This window comes from Apus apus, chromosome Z, assembly GCF_020740795.1.
Source record: "Apus apus isolate bApuApu2 chromosome Z, bApuApu2.pri.cur, whole genome shotgun sequence".
NCBI classification, from domain to species: domain Eukaryota; kingdom Metazoa; phylum Chordata; class Aves; order Apodiformes; family Apodidae; genus Apus; species Apus apus.
The window spans coordinates 19,260,220-19,281,923 of NC_067312.1; the positions used below are offsets into that span (position 1 = coordinate 19,260,220).

At 40.4% G+C, this 21,704-nt stretch overlaps 1 protein-coding gene across 1 annotated transcript in view; it reads right to left on the minus strand.

Moving 5' to 3' along the window:
* Window positions 1–5,987: 5,987 nt before the first annotated feature.
* ANKRD55 (ankyrin repeat domain 55) overlaps window positions 5,988–21,704 on the minus strand; it is a 50,408-nt gene continuing 34,691 nt past the window's right edge. Inside the window, exons 10-11 of the mRNA XM_051642705.1 lie at window positions 14,194–14,295; window positions 5,988–6,691 (exon numbers count right to left, since the gene is read on the minus strand). Of these exons, the coding sequence (XP_051498665.1) occupies window positions 6,423–6,691; window positions 14,194–14,295 (371 nt within the window). The 3' untranslated portion in view covers window positions 5,988–6,422. The remainder of the gene's footprint in view (window positions 6,692–14,193; window positions 14,296–21,704) is intronic.

Genomic DNA, 21,704 nt, shown 5'->3' on the forward strand with positions numbered 1-21,704 from the left:
ACAGCATTGATGTCAAATGACATTTTCTTTGTGAGAAAGAATTCAGAACCACATTTCTCGCTATTGTGAACCAAGAGACTTAGGACATCACAATTATCATGATTAAGAAGGTGGTGTCTGAATTCTCAATGACTACTCCAAGAAAAGGAGTAATATAGCTGAAAGTTCTGACACATTGGTTTTTGCATTTCTGAAACTAAGTAGTATAAGTTCTGCATCAGGAACAGTGTAGGAGATACGTGATCTGTGCTTTTAAAGTGCCTATAAATGCAGCATTTGATTAGTACTGTAGGCATGTATGTAAGAGTGAAAACAAAAAATTCTGATGTCGATTCATTAGGCAAAAAAAAACCTCAACAGAAGGAAGTAAAAGGGCACAGATTTTTCATGTCCTATGCCACTAACAAATTATTACATCTCTTAGTGGAAATGTCTATGCATATTAATTGTAATGAAATGTTTTAGTGGGCATGATTTTGTGTCTCATTAAGAAACCTAAGCAACAGCAAATCAGAAGCAGCTTTCCAAAGATATGTCTTGGAACCCACAGTGACAATAAAATGGCAAATTTATTTACAGGAAAATCAATCTTCTGAAAATGTTTTAGACTGCAGGGACAATGACAAACTTCAGATTGCTTCAGTCCATAGTTTCTAGGACATACTGAAAAAAAATGCCTAAATCAACAGTGAGAGGAAAATCTCAGTAAGATGACAACATAGCAAACTATGAAAAAAATTAGGAGGCACTGTAACAGGAGAGGCTGAAGTGCAAAATTATTTTTTGTGTTTTAAGTATTAGAATTTTCAAAGTCATCCAACACCTTTCTGATAAATTCCCTACACAGGATGTCTCTTTGGAGAGCTGGAAGCTGAATGAACCTTGAAGAAGCTCCAAACGGTCAGAAAAAATTGTATTTGTCTGGTGCTAGGAGCTGAACAGAATGGGAGGCAAAAGTCTGCCTCTGGGCTAAGTAATAATTTTACAGTTTGGGTTAGCTGTTCTTAGTAGTAAATCTTTGCCTTATTTCCAAGAGTTTACTACAAATAGTCACTTCAGAAACAGGACAGGACTGGCATATTTTAAAAACTGGAAATGAACTCTTTACAGCTATATATTTAGTATAGACTTTTTGGATAGACCTTGTATTTTTTCTTCCTTGAATTATGTTTACTCTCAACATCTGCGTATGAGACATACAGTCCCATTGCTTTTCTATCATTTCAGTGCAGTCAATTATTAATACACTGTGGGAAGGTCACCCTCCATCGGTTTCAGTATATGCACAAAGCTACTTTAAGCTCAGTTGGCAAGCTAAAAGTACAGCTGAATTTGTGGCACTGTGTAAGCAGGGGATATGCCTCTCCTGCTCCTTACACTCTTGTTCTCTTACCAGACTAATCTTCCTTAAATAATCTTGATAGCGAAGTCTATGACTGTGGGGTCTTTTGTAGTAGAAGTGATGGCTACAGAGACACCTTTGGAGCACTGACCTGAGCCTTTGATTACAGAATCACAGAATCACAGAATCACCAAGGCTGGAAAAGACCTTTAAGATCATCAGGTCTAGCCTATCACCTAACACCACCACACCAGCTAGACCATGGCACTAAGTGCCACGTTCAGCCTTTCCTTGAACACATCCAGGGATGGTGTTAGTGCATTGATGTGTTCAGTTTCAGTCTGCTCCTGTGTGATACAAAGAACTACACAGCATACTTCTTCCAAAGGTTGGGATCCCACATGCTGAGCACAGAAACATGCACAAAGGTGCAGGAAGAGTCAAGTGCTCCTCTTGGACAGGTATTGACTCTGCACATTCTTTTTGGTGTTTGCAGAGCAACAGAAGGTCACACCATGTGCCAGTTACCCTAGAGCACCACAAGCAGTGAGATGGGAAATGGAAAATTACTGCAGGAGGCTTTAGCACATAGGTGTCTGCAGACCTTACTGGGCTCAGCAGCTGCTGCAGAAGGCAGGCCCTTGACAGTGTTGGCTGGCAGGGAGGGAGTTTATTTCTTGGCTCTGTGTCAGCTGCTTCACATCAAGAACAACTCACTGCTCTCAGTTAGAAGTGGCTTTGATTCTGGATGCTTGACAACCTCTTGTCTAAATGCCTCTGTCTTAAAGTTGAGCTTTTCCACCAATAGGGACAGCATAGGAAAATCTTTGCTTTCTCTGAAACTGAGAAACATAGGAAAACTATGAAAACAACAGAAGAAATTTCCACTTATAAAATACAAAGGCAAATACTGTATACTTTCAATAATTCTTTCTTCTTCGAAATCATTATGATGCAGAGTATCAGGTCTATCTACTTACGACAATATAATCAGATGAGCTCTTATAGCCCTGTTTAAATTGTTTGGAAAGTTGCTATGCTTTTATGTCCCCAGGTGGGAACTATGATGCTTCTGGTGTTTAGCAACTGAAAAATACATGGATTGTGCAGACTCCTCTTTGGTGATGGTAGAAGAATGCAGTATATTTGAGGTGAAGAGACAGATATTTCCAATTTTGGCACTTGGAGAGGTGTCTAAAATGCTTTATTAAGACTGAATTTTAGAGGATATAGCTTCCTGTTTAGGTATTTATACAAGAAAATTAGCCTGCTCATCAGATGCTGTGCTTATCAATAGAAGAGCCTTTGAAAAATCCCTGTAATACTGGGTGATCCTTTGTTTTACATAAGAAAGTGTTTCTCTGTTTTAAATAATGGACTACTGCTAACCTCCTGCATAGTTTACTATGTAGTAGACCATTCAGTACCAATGTAAGCAAGCCCACTGGAATAAAGGCTACACCCTTTTTTAAAGTATTTTAAAACTATGTTAGTTTGAATGATACATGAAATATAAAGTATGTTCCAGTGGGGAAGAATATTGTGTTTTGGTCAGAAAATGTACCCTCTACATTCATTTATTCATTCATTCATTCATTCATTCATTCATTCATTCATTCATTTATTTAGTTGTTTTTTTTTTCTTAGCTCTCTGTGCCAAGCCCAAGTCCCCAGACACCTGAGTACTGCAATACTCTAGGAGTTAACACTCAGCTAGTGCCACAAAACAACATGCCAGAGATATTTAATCACTAGACAGAGAAAAGAAACATCTCTGTCATGACCTACTGACCAGACATTTCTTGGCAATTGCTAATCGGCTGTTTTAGCCTTTTATTGTCTCTCCTGTCATTATCTTCCAGGAAAGATCTGAGCAAGAGGTCAGTGTAGTTTAAGAAGGTACTGGTTCATTTGTTATCTTTCATGCAGTATGCTGCAGTCAACAGTCTGCTGTCCTCCAGAGGTGGAAGACTTAAACTTAATTTAACTTGTTTATTTGCAGCAGAATGTCTGTCAAACCCAAAAGATAAGAATAGTTCCTGGTGGGAACATTTCTGAGAATAAGTTTTAGTGCTTTCTATAAGCATTAATTTTTCAAAGATCTATCATTGGTAAATGGTCAACTATTTCTTTATTGATGGTCTACAAAAGAAACACATTAGAGAAGTGACCTGGATCCTGGTTCAGATTGTCACTAATTTAAGACTATCTCTGGTTAGGTAAGTACTGTACTCTATGCTTACCTTTGAAGAGGCAATTAGATTTGTTTTCCTTTACTAAAACACGTGTATTTATTGGGTTAGAGACCAAGGGAAAAAAACATTCCTTCCTAGAAAAAGATGAGGAAAAAAGGGAGAAATTATAGGAAAAAATCAGCTAGCTGATGTCTTCTGTCTTGCGAACAGATTGTATAGGGATGAGGCAGTGGTAATGTGTGCTTCTAGCTTCAAGTGACCGCACTTGAAGTTCTGCATTTTTGAAGGAATTTCATTTGAAAGACAGTGTTATCTTTGATCAGAAATTGTTCATTATTCAGCTTTGTCTGCCCATGCTGCATTAATAAAAAACTGCTGAATAGAAAAACCAGAAAGCTGATTACTTCCTTTCTGGGAATGGAAGTGTCAAGCCTAAGGCATGGGGGAATGTCTCGTTCCCTTTCTGTTTTGCTGTAATACTGGAAACAATTGAAATTTGTTCAGGCTTCCTTGGGAGCCAACACAGACTGCTCCCATATCTCTGTCTCCAGCATGGAACCACAGCTGGCAGCAAACGGGTGCCACCACAGCTTTTATATGATTGCCATTATGCAGCCCTAGGTCCCTGGACAGGCAGAGTAACACAAAAGAGGAGAGAAATTTACCCCTTCTCTCCAAGCCAATAATAGCAATGAGGATTCCCTTCTACTCAGGAAAAAATGTAGTTGCAGCATGTGACCTGCCTCTTTTGAGGCATCTCAGCTGATAGCAAAAGGCTCAGTTTTCGTACCCACTCAAAAGGGCTAGAGCTGTGATGGAGTTACAAATATTTAACCCCACTGGGATTTCCTTACTGTGCCATTTGGTCTTTCTTCTACACACCGTACCCATTCCCGAGCACTGTCTTAAACTAAAGATAATTAATTTTTGCCACAATGGTTCCTTTGGGCTATTACTCTGCAAAGACAAACCTAATTTTAATGATGTCTGTGGTTATTAACTGCCAGCCAGAGCTGTATTGAATTAGTTTTTCCTTCTCCTCTGTGCAGTTTGCACTAAACTCATCTGCTCTGTACCTTTTGATAGTGGATCAAGATCTGCATTGAAGCTAGAATGCTTCTAGAAACTTCTACAATGCTTCTAGAATGCTTCTACAAACCACTAGCCTCTTGTGTGAGGCCACAATGAGAGCGGTACAAAAGGGCTGGAGGCAGAATAGAGAATCTGAGGGTTACAACTTGTGGAGTTCCTGGGTAGAGAAACTCAGGGGCTGTGAAGAGCAGAGCACCTCAGGCAATGACCCTGTGGAGCAAATAGCAGTCTGCTACACTGCAGGAGGGACTCTGGACTTTCAGTGAGGCTGAACTAAACAAATACAGAACATACCAGAATGGATTTTTCCTTTAACAGACCATGCTTCTGTTATTCAGTACTTTTTCTGTCTAGCCTCAGGGACTAGGTGGCCTGTCAGGCCTAAGCACATGAGCTTTTTACTATCATGGATTTCAGCAAGAAGCTAGAGGTTTACATCACTTGTTAAATTTGAGCTTTATACCCTGACATTCAGATTAGATGTTTAAAAATAAAATAACCTTTTATTTGTGTGCAAAAGTCCCCAAAGTTCCCTCTTCCCTGTGTTGCGTCAGAGCAGCTGTTGTGCTCTGCTTCTTTCTTTCTGGGACTGTGTGTGACAGCCACCAGCCATCCTATTTACAGTCATTACCACTAGGAAATTGGACACTGCTGCTACTGGGACATGATTATCTTCTCTTTCATGTCAGGTTTGTCTTTTACTGTGACCCAGCAAAAGAAATGTTTGTATAGCTAATAAAACATTTATCTAGAGATAAACAGAAATGCCATATCCTGGTTGAATGAGCTGCTGATGTAGAGTTAATGTAGGACAGGTTTACTAGCAATGGTGATACAGAAAGAGTGACAAAACAGGACTATCCCCCTTTTCACCCTTCCCACAGTAATGTCCACAGCCCCCGCAAAGCCAGAAGTGGGAAAGCCTCCACAGTAATAGCAGCAAGATTTAGACAGGAGATAGGACAGTCTTGTGAAATGTTTCGTCAAAGGCTTATAAGACTTGCCAAGGCTCTTGACTGAACAGCAGTCTAGTAAGATTTCCTTCTTCAGTTCAGTGATCAAACTGATGAAATAATGCCTAATGACTCAGAACTGTGCAATCCTTGTTTTATGAAAATAACAATACACAGTTGCATTCTTCTCATTGAGGAATATGAAGAATGAAATGAAAGAGACATAAATCTTTTAGTGCTTTGAACAGCTTTGAACAGTGTGTGCTGTAACCCCATCTGTCCCACAGGGATTAGTGTTTCATTGCACTTTTAAAATCTTGTTGAATGCACAAACCCCACAAACTTAGAAAGTACAAAATATGTGAAAGACAAAGAGCCAAACCCCCTCATTTGCTAAAACTGCCTTTTATTTTGAGCTTATTGTTTTAATCTTAAAAAGGTATTTTTGATGGCACACAGCCTCATAATCAGCACCTTTGCATTTATAGAGAATCCCTGTCAATTTCCTTTTCCCTAATTCTGACTTTTAAATCTTGCAGAAAACCTTGCTTTTTGTTCCTGTTTTCTAAGAAAGGTTTAACAGCACACTGCTGCAACAAGATTGCATGTTATGAGGATTCCACTCACAAAACAGATTTACAGCTCATTAAACATTGAATGAAAATGCCTATATGAATACACAGTACAGCTTTTGTGATGTGCTACCCTTTCTTGGTTTTTGTTCATTTACACTCCCATGAACAAGAGCATCTTTAGTGCCGATTTATGAGATATTACTGTACATTTATTATGTAACAAATTATTAGATATATTTCAACTGATTGAGACCGGTGCAATGAATTAATTTAGAGTGTCTGGTTTGGTGAAAGCTTTCTCAAGCTCTTCTGCAGGATTAGATTTCTTCTGGCTTGGGATAGCAGGTAGGACACGGCTTGGTTTCAGAGGCTCTCCTGATAGACCAGGCAAGAAAGAATAGAGCAAATGATTCTGAGAATGTCCCCTTTTCTGGGATCTGGAGGTTGGGGCTGGTGGGAGAATAACTGCACCAGTCCTTAGGGAATCTAAAGGCAGGGACTTAAACTTCTTAGCACCCTGAGATGGCAGCTGAACTAGAGGGAAAAGAAAAAGAGAAAGAGTGCACAGAAGGTGAAAAACATGACATTTTTACAAATGAGTTTGCTAATTTCTCTTAAGTGTTATTTGTTTGTCTTGAGTTGTGTGTACTTAAACCTGCATTTGAAAAATGTGATCAAAATATGAGTAAAGAATTGCTAAAGCCTGGCCGGGCTTATCTTCAACTAAAGAAAACAACTGCAATGTTAAGCTATTTACCTGGTGTTTGGTGATCCATAAGATTTGGTAAGTTCAAAGATTTACTTTTGATAAACTGAGAATCTGTGGTTTGTCTGAAGGAGACTTGGTCTGTTTGGAGAGATTTCCACAAGACATTTTGTCATCTAAAACCACAGGCTGGCTGAAACAGAGATGTTCCATGAGAATATATAATTTTTAACAAAATCTTTGTGGGAGGGTGCTCTATTACCCAGGGTAAATTCTGATTAAAATCTTAGGTAGATGAAATGGAATAACATAGGACACTGTGTCTGGATTGCTCTTGGCACAATCATGAAGGCAGGTCCCCACATGCTCTGCAGGTCAAAAGCCACCAAAGTAGCCCACTACCCTGTAGCACACTAAAACTCATGCTGAAACACAAGAGCCACAAGTGCCAGATGTCCCATGTGTATCAGCAATCTTATAAGAAACTGTGGATTTAGATTATCCTTAATGTACACCTCACACTCAGCAGTGCTTTAAAATTAGCATAATTCTGTGTCTTCTCTAAATTGAAATCCTTAAGCTCCTTCATTCAGGCAACTCACCAATTCCCTGATTTTTTTAAAAGGAGAATTCAAAACCTTAATTGTAAACCTATTTTTCTCTGCCTTGAAATTTATTGTGAATTGCATTAGCTTCTTTTAATATAATCCTCCCTTTTACCCACAAGCTCTTTGTATACAAACAGTTCAGGTTTTTCAGTTTAACCATATAAAGAGTTCCCTACTGGAGTTAACACCATCTCCCTTGCAATTCTTCATATTAATTTTTCCTTGGTTGCATTCTTGTTCCACCTGTGATTTTGTTCCATCTGCATCTGTTGTAATGAGCATATGAAAAGCTATTAATGTTTTCCTCTGAGATGTTCTAGTTTGAGTTTCATTTTACTAGTCATGGCAGCCTCCAGAAGGTTATTTGGATTCTCTGTGTATTTTGCTGGCTTTCTAGTGGTCAGGTATTAAAAACCATTCTCTGAGCCTACCGCTTGTCCTCAGATTGGTAACGTGTATGTCCTGGTTCTTTACATGCAGTAGGAATTCTGCTATAGAGCACTCTGCTCAAAAGGTGACCATTGCAGCCTGACATTATCAACAAGTTTCCTAGTCAATTCCAACAGAAACTTGAGTGTTCATGTTTTTTTTCCTGATAGCCCCTTTGATTATTCCCTTTTCATAATCTTTGTCAGAAATTTTTCTGGTGCAGGTTCAGGGTAATTCTACAGAAATGAGGAATGGAGAGGAGTATCTCTCTTAACCCAGTGAAAATATAGTGTAAATTCAAGAAGCTAATCTGAAGTTAATCTAGATTTGGACTCTTTTAATAAACTGAAAAATGAACTGATTTTTATTAGAAATAACCACATAGTCAGGTGGTATGAACTAAGTAAGTATGGCAGTGAAAGCATCTGTGATAAACTGGACAAGTCAATTTTGATGTTAAGAAAAATCCCCAAACCAAACTGAACATTCAGCACAATTAAGGAACTAATGGGTAGAATAGTTTCTTGAGGGCTGTAGAATAAAAAGACAAGAAAAGAAGACTTAACGAATTTAAAGTCAGTTAACCTAACCTAAAAAACCCTAAATACCAAAAGTCCTGCCCACAGTTGGTGTTTCCCAGAAGTGAATCATGGAAGCGATGAAGCTTGCCTTGTTGCTGCTCATCAAGCAACACCAGAAAGAGTAACTGGGACACTGGTGGAGTGGATGCAGGAGAAGTGAGAAATGATGTAATTTTAATAAGGAGGCATTATTAAAATTTGTCACAAGTTTTCATTAAAAATAAGGTAGATCCATTGCTATAATGTGGATACACACCTGATGAAAAAAGGCATTCAAGGTGTAATTTCCCGGAGAACAGATTTACAATCCAAAATGATCTTGATGAATTGGAGAAACAGTATGAAATACAAATAACAAAACTCAGCAAAGGCAAATGCAAACCACTACACTTAGGGAAAACAAACAAAGAAAGCCCAAACACCAAGAGTTCAAATGTGAATGGAGAATAAATGGCTAGGGAAGTGACAGTCCTACAGGTACCCAAGGACAGACACAGTGCCTGAGTCAGAAATATATTGAAGAAGTTCAAGAAGAAACCCTGCAGCTTCCATGCCTCTGCAAAGCAGAAGCACACCAGTTGTGTCATGCAAGCCCTTCTGTGTCTGTAGATCCATGTAGTGTGCAATTAATGCCAGAAATTTGCCCTAGTGAAAAAAAATGTTACCTCTCTGAAAGAGCTTTGCATGTATGTAGTTTTTTATTACATGCATAGTGCAGAAGAGGCTGAATTTCTTCTTGCCAGATTCTCCTGTACCGTGTGCCTTATACTGATTTCATAATTCATGATTTATTTATCAGGAGCAGTAATTGTTCAAGACTGACCAGGTATCTGTTTGAGGCAAATAAAATCTTCATAGAGAAGATTTTAAAAATCTGTAGGTTTTTGTTGTTGTTGTTGTTTGCTTAATTTTCATGCTAATTTCAATAAAATTCATGTTGTGATGGCCTGAGCAGGCAGTATTTACTACAGCTGCCTGGCCTTCAGATAAGTTTGGTAATTCATGGGTCATATTCATGGTTCATTCATGTTGAGAAATTCAGGAAATCACTTAATTCTCCTTTCCATGAAAAAAAACCCCAACAAAAGTATTAATAATTTGCTTTAGTTCATGTTGAGTTTGTGCAAATCAGGCACGGATAAATACAATAAATGAGCCCATTTGTTTCCTGGCACATGATGGAATGCTTTGAGTTCATTGAAATTGGTGTGTCAATCAAATGCATATTGAGAGGCTCACTTTTTTCCCTCTTCGGAGCATGGGCATATGTTCATGCATTCAAAGTTTACACCTCTGTAAAACATATCCAGACCACTTTATGTAGTAGATAAGCCCTTAATGATGGGTTTAATAAGGGCAAAAGCAGTGTAGTTTAATTTCACCCCCATGACTGGGTAGCTATCACAAATCCATGCTCATTCAAAATAAGAAACTGCACCCAAACACCAGTGCTTTGTACCTAGTCCTATGTACTGTACCCAGTTTAGGATATTCAATGAGGATATCAGGACTGGTTTGAAATAATACATATAATGACTGGTATGACAAGCCTGGGCCCAGCACTACGGTCTGTGAGACAGAACACTTAAGGCTAAGTGCTACACATCCAGAAGCTATATACAGCAAAAGCACCAATACTGAAGTTCCGAGTCCAGAGTCAGCTACTGAAGACCTCGTGAGAGACTAAGAGCTACTAATTCAAGGAGCCTTTTCCATTCAGTAGTGACTCTTGAGTGGCTTCTATTAAAAACTGAAGACAAGAATAAGGCTGTCAGGCAGGCACTGCCCAAGGATTATATGCTCCAGCAGAGGGATGGCCCTTCTATTCTCTTCCTTTTGCAATCAATGGGCCATGATAGTCCTCGACAGAGGGGAGGGTGCTTTGCAAAATCCTTTGCTGTTAATTTGGGAAAGAAGAAAATTCAACTCATGATGAACAGGAGCAAAACCAAACCACTTATCCCCAGAAAATACTGTTAAATGACCTGCAGAAATAGACTTTTTTTTTTTTTCTTCGTTCAACAAGTGATAATTTCACTGTGGCTTTAGACCTTCTAAGCCACATGAAGAGTGATAGCAGCAGAGTCCTCTAGAAGTTCCATATTTGTTTGGAAATTTATTCTGGCATTGTGTGAGTGGTGTGTGATAGCTGTAAGCCTGTCTTCCAGGTGTCCTTGGCAGAGTCATGAAATGAGATGGAAATGGTGTGCTTGGACTAGAGCAGCAGGATGCAGAATAACAGAGATGCCAGGCTGTGCTGAGGCTAGTCAAGGAGTCATGTGAGGGACATCTTTGACCCTAGGAACATACAGGGAATGGCAGTTTAAAAAATATATTTTAAAGTCACTCAAGTACTCTTTTCCTAGGCTACTGTTTCATTCGTATTATCCTCTTTCTAACTTGTATTTTTAGATATTTTTGCTTAGAGAGTAAAGCATCTCTTCCTTTTTTTCATTGCCCTTCCTTTTTTTGGGGAGATGTTTCTTCTTCTGTTTATCTCTGAGTAGTTTCAGTTCTCTTTCTCATTTATGCTTCTTTTATTGTTCTAGCTTGCTTCCCCCCCCATTGGCTTTGTTGCATTTCTTACCTTGTATAATGGAAATATTAGAGAAACACGAGTATTTACATTCAAACTTAATTGCTGGAGCCATTTGCTTGGATAAAGCCTGTGTCCAGAACAGTAATATTTTTAGGCCTGGATGAGTGATGGGAGAAATCTTGGCTCTGAAACAGTTACTCGGAAAGCTCCAGGATCAAATGTGTCATTTGTGTTATCAAAGAAGAAATGTAATCTCATTTACAAATAACTTTGCTTTTCTTTTACTGGCTTGAACTCATATTCAAGGAGCAATGGCACCTGGATAAATGTGCTGCATTAATTAAACCATGATTATTAATTGTTACAATTGTATCTCCTTTGTAAAATGCATATTTTGGCATGAGACTAGAGCTAAAATCCTGGCTGTTTGTATGGATTCCTGCAAATAACATGAAAAAGTGACTACGTAATTTTTTTTTTTATGATTTTGTTTACAACTATGTTTTAAGTAGAAGAGACAGAGAACATTAGTGGAAAGCTTAAAAACAGAAGACTTGGAGCTGGGGTTTTGAAAGCAGTTGGATTATTTTCTCTTCTGAGAAGGCAGAGAATACCATCTCAGCATTCCACATATCTCTACTTTTCTTTTTCTTCACTTACTTACTGTGCAGCAGCAGGGCAGGATTCTGTTTCCCCTACCCAATCTGATGTTCCCTATAAAGCCACCTCTGCTGTTTCGTTTTTAGTAATCTTATTACAGTTGCAGAATTGCTTCTGAAACTCAGATCATAAGAGGTAATGAATCTCAAATCTAGCTCTGAAATGTGAATGCTTTAGGACCTAGCTGATCTGCAGGATAATAAATAGTAAACTGCAAATCCTCAACCAAAATACACTGGGGGATTCATGCTCAGCAGAGCCCAGGAATCTGAGGGCAGGACACTGCTTGGAGCAGGGCTAGTGTTGCTGGCTGGGTTCAGCCTGGAACACTCAGTAAGTCTTGACACTCTGCAGGAGTTGTGGGAGTAGGGTAAGGCTCTCCTTGCTCTTCGGGACACTGCTTCTTTTTGCCTTGGGAATGAGAAGCTGGCTGAAAGTGCAGAGGAAATAAAGGCTGTTGCTCTCTCAATCCCTTTATATTAGCTCCCATGCTACAGAAGCTACCCAAACCAGTTGCTGTTAGAATGAGATAAATTAATTATTCCCATCCTCATGTAAAAGCTAGTTATCCACTATGCTTAAGACACAAAGAGATAGAATATATTTTAATCTATGTAACATTCAGAAACTGACAAATTTTTTTGAAACCTTATGATCTTGTTCTTATCCTTTTTCACTCTAATTTTTGGTAGCAAAAGGACAGAAAAATCAGTGTAATTATATTTTTCATGTTGTCTGCAGGACAGTCATTCCTTATCCTGGTTTTTGTCTCACATGTGGAACCTTTCTCTGCCATACAGACATTAGGATGTTGTCATCTATCTCTTTACATCCTGAAAGTGACCATGTTACATCATGTCCTGTCCCCTGAGAGAAGCTACCGGAGTCATACAGGCGTATGCAATAGAGAGTGAAACTTAGAATGAAAACTCCTGTGACTGTGAGAATTCCAGTCACCTCTGCATTGGAAAACAAATGTGGAACAAATCTCTTTTCTATATTGATGTACATCGCTTCCACTAGGCCAGCTCTATGAGAGAAAAAGGTTGTGGTCATACAGTCCAGCTGGACCTGGGCCAGTCACTAGTGGAATACCACCTGAATTGATATAGGGGCTAATACTATTTAATATCTTCATTAGTGGCTTGTACAATGGGGCAGAGTGCACCTTCTGCAAGTTTGTAAATGATATGAAATGGAGGAGTGGCTGATACAGCAGATGAGCATTCTGCCATTCAGAGAGACCTTGACAGGCTGAAGAAATGGATGGACAAGACTCTTACAAAAGGAAACATGAAGTCCTGCACCTGGGGAGGAATAACTCCCTGCGCACATACATGTTGAGGATCAAGCAGCTGGAAAGGAGCCTGTCAGAAAGGGATCTGGGGACCCTGACAGACAACAAGCTGACCATGAACCAGCAATGTGTCTCTGCAGCAAAGGCAGCCAACAGCATCTGAGGCTGCATTAGGAAAAGCATTGCCAGCAGATTGTGAGAGCACTGGTGGAACACATCTGGGGTGTTGGGTCCCAGTGCGGGTACCCCAGTACAAGAAAGATATGGACATACTGGAGCAAGTCCAATGATGATTAAGGGATTGGAGTGTCCAGCCTCAAAGGGGAAGTTCAAAGAGCTGGGACTGTTCAGCCTTAAGAAAATAAGGCAGCTCTGGGGATCTTGTCAATACATAAAAATGCCTGATTGAGCAGAGTAGCAAACACTCTTTTCAGTGGTGTCCTATGAAGGGAAAAGGGTCAATGGGCACAATCAGGTAAGAAGAAGCTTTTTTCTCTGAGGGTGATCAAACACTGGAACAGGTTGCCCAAGGAAGTTGTGTAGTCCCTATCCTTCACAGAATCACAGAATCATCCTGGATAGAAAGGATCTTGAAGATCATCAAGTCCAACCATAGCCTAAATCCCCCTACAACAACCTAATCTACCCTTTCAGTGCTTAAGTCATGTCCCTAAGCACCACATCTCTATTTCTTTTAAACACTTCCAGGGATGGTGACTCCACCACCTCCCTGGGCAGCCTGTTCCAGTGTCCAACCACTCTTTGGGGAAAGAAATTCTTTCTAATATCCAGTCTAATCCTCCCCTGGTGCAGCTTCATGCCATTTCCTCTTGTCCTGTCATTATTTACTTGAGAGAAGAGGCCAATTCCCACCTCCCTAAAACCTCCTTTCAGGTAGTTGTAGAGAGCCATGAGGTCTCCTCTCAGCCTCCTCTTCTTCAAACTAAACAATCCCAGTTCCCTCATCCTCTCCTCATAGGATAAATATCTTAGAGGTATTTAAAACCTAATTGGATGTGATCCTGAGCAACTTGCTGTAAGTAACCTCTCTATGGGGAGAGGGATTGGACTAGACAGTCTCCAAAGATACTCTTCAAACTCAGCCATTCTATGATGCTGTGAAAAAGCCACATGGAACCTGTCTCAAGCCCTCAGATGCCAGTGATGGATGGAGGCAACCAGTATCATAGTGTAACTGAGACTTACTTGTACTTACTTTTGTGAGCACAGTGGTTGGGTATGGGAGCCAGGCTGTTCTGTACAGGAGTAAGATTTTTTATTTTGGGCTGGTCTACAGACATCTGTTGAAAATTTTTACCTGTAAAACAAAAAGATAAACTGTTACCATATGAAAATATTTGTAAGTAATATGGTGCACTGTAGATCTATGGCTTCTATAAAAAAAGGCAATTTATATAGTAATTTTCAGAACTACTTAATAACAAGAAATCACTGACTGAAAAAAACAATTCCTTTTGTTCTCTTTACATTCATTAAAAAGACTAAGTCATTTACTATAACCTTTGTGTGTACCCTTATTACTTCCTCTCATATAATATAGTGATTGGTCTTAAAACATACACAGTCGAGAAGCTAGTTCCATGTAATACTAATTGGATACTATTTTTGTAGAAATATTCAACTAAATGGATTTTATTTCAGAATCAAAGCTTTAGTCTGCAAACTTCTCTAATAAGGTCTTAGTGTTTCCAAGTACTAGAGCACAAATGGAGTTCAGCTCCTGGTTGGAAAATGAGACTGGTGGAAGTCAATCAGCAGTAAAGATGAGCTTTGAGAGGGTTTTGCTGCATATGAAAACACAGCAGAACTGTTATAAGCTGATACTGAGTCTTATTAAACTATGTTTATGGCAATTTCATTTTTTACCAGGAAGAACAGATAACTGGAAAATGAAAGGTTAATTGTCTAACTGGCATTTCATTGGCTATGATTTAAGTTTACTTTGGTTTAGTACCATTAAAAAAAATGCTATCTTAGATGATGCAATGCATTTCATTACATAAATTACACATCAAGTATTATTTAAAAAGTAGAAACTCAAGCACCAAATCAGTGCTTTCGCTAGATCCATTTCCTGAGTTGATTTTATTTTGTGATGTTTGAATCCCTCAGATTTTTCTTTTTTGTTATCCCCAGATCTGAGGTGAGCCTTGAAAGGAGCCTTGAATTGTCTTGACAAACAGCTACTCATCCGGCATGGTGTTGCAGCATAGTTCACTGCAGGGCAAGCATCTGCTCTGTTGGCACAGGGAGACACAGGCTGGATGTAGAGGGACATCTTAAGCAATTTGAAGAAATGAAATAATATAAATTGCCTTTGTGACTTGGGTCACTTTTGGTACTTGAAAATACTTAAGTATTGCTGGGCTATGCAAGGTAAAGCTATAGTAAAATAGTTGTAGAACAGTTTCCTAGAGATACCCTGAGGTAGTTGTCAAGACTGCTGTAACTGTTACTGACTAAATGGATTCTGTGTGAAAGGAGCTAAAATGGTATTTATCAGACAAAATCCCATGTTATAGTGCAGCCTTCAGCTCAGCATGGGGCAAAGCTGATAGACCTTGGAACAATCTACTGGGTTCCGTGGGTAGTGCTGATGAGGGCTAGGTTAAAGCCCATCTATTATGGATGAGATGTGTCTGAAAGAAACATACTTTAGCCTCCTTTTCCCATGTTTTACTCTTTATTTAGTCTTTAACATTTCTCCAGGGTGACCAAAAAATGGGTGTAAAAGTTGGTAAATTTATTCTACAGACATCACATCTGTTGTGCACAAAGAAACAAATATATCAGTTCCAAAATAGCAGACTCAAGCCTGCTGCTCCCATTAGTGCAATTTGAGTTATATTGTTTCCATTATGCTTATACTGAGAACTAATGGCTTATTATATATGTACCATTATGGCTTTGATGATGGGAGGTTGTTTTTTTCTATCAAGAGAGATGTTTATTTCGTATCTGGCAGCAAAACAACAGTACAAAGCATAATCATCTTCAGTCGTTCAGTTTGAGAAAGAAAAAGCCACACTCATCAGCTTTGTTCTACCCTTTCCTGGCCAAGAACTGCCTCCTGTTGGACTATACCATACTGATAACACCAACATAAGCTGTGTGCCTGAAGCCTGGGTTAGAGATACTAGAAGGAAACTCCCTGGTCTGGTGTGGCCCTCAGACTACTAGCTGCTTTTGGCTATCCAAGCTGGCAGTGATGACATTACAGAGAGAAGTCCAAAAGCAATTAAAAAGGACTTCAGGTAATTAGAGAGACTGGCTCCAGGATCGGGAGCACAGGTAGTGTTTTCCTCAGTCCCTTCCATTCAGTGAGGTGTACTGAAAGAAACAGGAAAACACATGTGATTAACACATGGCTCAGAGGCTGCTGCCACTGACAGAATTTCAGGTTTTCTGATCACAGGGAGGTTTACACGGCACCAAGTCTACTGGCAACAGATGGGGTTCAGCTTTCTCAGAGGGGAAAACGGATTCTTGTGCATGAATTGGTGAGGGTCATAGAAAGGTCTTTGAACTAGACTTGAAGGGGGAAGGGGATGGGACAGCATGCTGGTGCTAAAAAGGCCCAGCTCAAGTGCATTTATACCAATGCATGCAGCATGGGCGACAAACAGAAGGAGCTAGAAGCCACTGTGCAGCAGGACAGCTATGACATAACTGCCATCACAGAAACGTGGTGGGATGATTGCCATGACTGGAGTACTGCAATGAATGGCTATAAACTCTTCAGAAGGGATAGGCAGGGAAGGAGAGGTGGTGGAGTGGCACTGTATGTTAGGCAGTGTTTTGACTGTGTAGAACTTGAAAAGTGTGATGGTGCGGTCCAGTGCTTATGGGTAAGGATTAGAGGGAAGGCCAACAAGGCAGACATTCTGTTGGGAGTGTGTTACAGATCACCCAGCCAGGATGAGGCATTCTACACGTGGTTGGCAGAAGTCTCCAAGTTGCCAGCCCTTGTTCTCATGGGGACTTCAATTTACCAGACATCTGCTTGAAATACAACACGAGATGAAACAATCTAAGAGGTTCCTGGAGCGTGTGGAAGATAACTTGCTGGCACAGCTGGTAAATGAACCTACCAGGGAGGTGCCTCGCTAGACCTACTGCTTACAAACAGGGAAGGACTGCTGGGTGATGTGGTGGCTGGAGGCTGTCTTGGGCTTAGTGACCATGAAATGATAGAATTCTCAGTTCTTGGTGAAGTAAGGATGGGAGACAGTCCTGAAGGGCCCAGGAAGGCCGGAATAAAGTCTTAGAGGCGCAGGAGCAGGCTGTCCCCATGTATCATAAAATGAGCTGTCGAGCTATAGAGATCTTACTGCTCTCTATAATTACCTGAAGGGAGGTTGTAGAGAAGCCAGTGTTGGTCTCTTCTTCCAAGTAACTAGCAATAAGATGAGAGGAAATGGGTTTAAGTTGTGCCAGGGGAGGTTTAGGTTGGGAATGGGCTGCCCAGGGAGGTGGTGGAGTTGCCATCCCTGGAGGTGTTCAAGAAGTGCTTAGATGTGGCACTTCAGGATATAGTTTAGTGGTTGTGGTAGTTGGATTACGGTTGGACTCAATGATCTTGAAGGTTTCTTCCAACCTTAATGATTCTGTAAGTCTATTCTTACTGTACTGCTGTACTTCTTAGCATCTTACTCTGCTGCACCTGGAAACATTTTGATAACAGCAATGGCAATGTGCCTGGGCTGGCAGATGGCCAGGGCATCACTGCTGGTTCTGCATTGCTGTACACAATGGGCTGGAACTCTGGGGTGAAAGTGAGTTGAAGAGACTGTGACCTCTGGATGAGCCTATGTAGAACATCCCAAAGTGTATGTGGCCATGGGTAAGCCCATGCCAGACCAGGTACATCTTGATGCATCTGTGGCCATGGTTATGTCTGTGCTGCAGCAGGTGTACCTCTGAAGGGATTGTGGCCCAAGGATAACTCTATGCCTTAGAAGGTATACCTTGAAGCATCATATAATACAGTAACTGGTCTTAAAACCATGGTCCAGTAGCTAGGTCCCTGTAAGGGTAATTGGATACTACATTTGTAGAAATGGGCCTTGAAGCATCAGTGGCTGTGAGTGAGGTCATGCTGGAGCATCTCAAAGTGTGGCAGCATGGATAACCCTACAACAGAGCAGGTACAGCCCTGGACTGACAGCAGGCTTAGGTAAAGCTGTGTTGGAGCAGGTTTACTCCTGAAGGGATTGTGGCTGTGGGTAAGGCCACACTGGAGCAGGTATGTCTCTGAAGGCATTGTGGCCCATGGAGAAGAGCATGCTGCAACAGGTGCACCTCAAAGTGACTGGGGCTGTGTGTAAGTCTGTGCAGCAACCAGTATACCCCTGAAGAGTTTGTGGTTCATAGATAAGGCTTCACCTAGAGCAGGTACACCCCTATGGGACTGCAGTCCATGGGTAAGTCCAAGCCAGAGCAGGGGCAAGGGAAGGAGTTCATTGCAATGTTAAACCCTGTGGTCTGGTCCAAAGGGACCAGGGGTGAAGATTTTAATGGAAATACCTTTAAATAATTTTAACCCATGATTTGAGTTGCATGTTGTAGGAACTACTATAGAAGGAACCCCCCAAACCAATGGAGGACAAGCCTTAAAAGAAGCACTGCAAGTGCGGCACTGACCTGACCTGACTTTGGTGCCCAGTAGTTCCATGCAACACCACCTTGCCTGTCCTGAGTGACAACCATGACAGGTGGAGCCCAAGGTTATTGCCTAAATTAACTCAGTGGATATTTTGTGGACATTTTACAGACATTTTACTGGGGTATTCCATAGCCTAAGGGAATTATATCTGTGTATTATATCAAAGGATGGGAGGGGTGGTGGGGATGTATGAAGATGTACTGAATAGTATGGGACCTTAGCATAACATAAATGGTATGGAACAAGGGGTGGAAAATGTGCTGGTTTTGGCTGGAGGAGGCTTAATTCTCTTCATAGTAGGTAGTGTGGGGCAAGATTTTGGATTTGTGCTGGAAATAGTGTTGATGATACAGAGATGTTTTTGTTATTGCTGAGCAGTGCTCAGACATAAATACAAAATGCTTCAGTTTGTGGGTGCCAGCTCAGCAGTGTTGCTGGCAAACATTCTTGCAATATTGACAGTAGTTCTTTGTAGGTTTTTTAGTCTACCTTTGCTCTCCCCCGTGGAGGGCAAGACAAAGTAGTTAACTCGAGACAAACCAGTGGCATGATAGTAAAGTGAGTCTCATTGCTACCCACAGCAATCTTCCCCCTTTGTCTAAGTGCTAAGGGTCAGCTAGTAAATTGCTTCATCTTTCACTTCCAGGAGCACAGAACACAGAACAAAAAACCTCAAAAAATCCCCATATATGTGCCAGCTGCCTTAGTAGCAGTAAGCAAAAAAATGTCTCTGTCTTTAATAAAACTCATAGTCATGCAAGACAACCAACACTTTGTGTCAGCTAGGAAAATAATTTTCAGATTGAATTCCCCTAGTTTTTTGATACCCACAGTCCTGAGCTGGATATTTAGTGATTAGGATATTACAAGTAGCCTCCACAGTCATGACTTGAGAAATGGAGTGTTAACACTTCAGTGTCCTTCAATCTCAAGATGTTGTTTTTTTTCACTCAGCTAGGCCTCCTGCAGAAAAAAAACAGGAAATAGCTTTTCTCAGAGAGGGCTGCGTGCACAGTACTGCTGGCTAGGCTGAAGCCAGGCTTACTTTGCTTCTGATCCTTTTAAGTCCTGCAGGCACAGTGGACTGGCGACCTGGAAGCCCTGAAGCTCATACAGTAAATGCAGTTCTAATTCACAGCAAGTCAGGTAGCTTTAAATACAGGGCCAAACAGATTTAAACCACACATATAGGTGTGAAGAGGGACAAGCAGATCTTTTTATCATGAGGAAATGTTAGACAGTATCTGGATTGTGCAATGCATTTTCTGTCAGACACTCTCTGCCTCCTTACAAGCTTTTAATTCACATACTTCAGTGCAAGTCCTTTTTGCCAGCTACAGGAATCTTTTTATTATTGGAAAGTTTTGTTAAAGGAAGATGGTACACAAAGAACCAGGTGGGGGATTTTTGTAGGTTTGTTTTTGTTGTGTTTTGTTTTATTCCTGAGGAAGATAATAAACTGCCAGGGGTAAAATTACTTACTCTTCCTTTGGACATGCAAAGACAGCACCGATTGTAGCAGTTAGAAGATTTCCTGTAATTTATACAATTTTGCCCTCATTTATGTATGTAGACTGCTGGTCCTATACTGAGTCCCTGTGTAGAACATGGAGCACTGCAGCTTTTTATCATAGGATGTTTATAGAAAACCACCTGTCTGCCTGTCCTGTCCAGAGCAAACAACTATTTAACCATCCAGAATTCTACAGTCTTAAGAAAAATGTATAAGCACATTCAAATAACATGAACATGGTAGTTACTTCCACATCAAATGTATTCATAGTCCAGCTAATTTCACCAAGAAAATTCACCATAGTTGTGCTCAGGCTTGTTTTATCCAGTTTGAGTTCATTCCTCCTCCTCCTATCAACATGAATGATCTCAAATATCTCATCCTCACTCTACCTATTACATTTTGGTTGTAAAAAAGCCCATAGGTTTTCTTGTCTTCCACACGAGAGCTGAACCTTGCAGAGTTTGTGCTGGAAGAATCCTTGCTAGTCATGTGGAGTTTGGTGTTTATATGGTTGAGTGAATAGCTGAAGAATACAGAGTAAAAAAATGAGTGACACCTATAGACTAGGCCTCATGTTCAGGAGGAGGAATTTTAAAAATCTCCATCTCCATCCATCCCTGAAAAATGATTTCCAGCCTTTATTTGCACCATGTAGAATGACCTGTCCTTCTGAAATCACCATCTCTCCTTCATTATTGCAGATGTAAATGAATCTTGGCTATTTTATAGATCCCTTTGCTTAGGAGTCAGTACTCCTAAGTACTATCATGCAAACTCAGACAGTGACCTGACCTAACTGAGGGTTCCCTTCAGACAGGGTTTCTGTTCACTGCTCTTCCACTGGAATATAACAGCTCATGTCTGTTGGAGTGAGGGTAGATTAACTTATTGTGTAATGTTTACTCCTTGTAATGGTGTACTGGTAACTTTGGGGATTGCTCTTGCTTGCTTAGCTTTCAGTTGGATATTACAGTGGTTGGAAGGCATGCTAGATGTGTTTAATTTTGGCATGAGACTAATCCCTAGGGAGATGAAGTTGGAGACACTGATATGTAGAAGTAAACTCCAGCATGCAGGCCAGCCAGCCAGATTCATTTAAACATGGATGTAAGTCAAACAAAATACTAGATCCCAAATCCTGCCAAACTCTGGTTTTGAGTTCACTTAAGAATTCTGATGCTCTGCTTCATTAGTGTTGTAGTACAGTTTCCAAACCACAACACAGAAGCATGTAATCCATCTCTGTAAAATTAACAATTTCAATTCAGCTTTGGAGAAATGATAAGAACAGCACATTACACCGAAGAGCTAGCACTCAGGGTGGGAGGAATAGTAAAGGAGGATGAGGGGAGACCTTATCAGTCTCTACAACTAATGTAAACAAGGTTGTAAAAAGGTGGGGATCAGTCTAATCAATGAAGTTACAAGCGATAGGACAAGAGGTAATGGCCTTAAGTTGTGCCATGGGAGGTTTAGATTGGATGTTAGGAAGAATTTCTTCACTGCCTAGGGCAGTGGTAGAGTC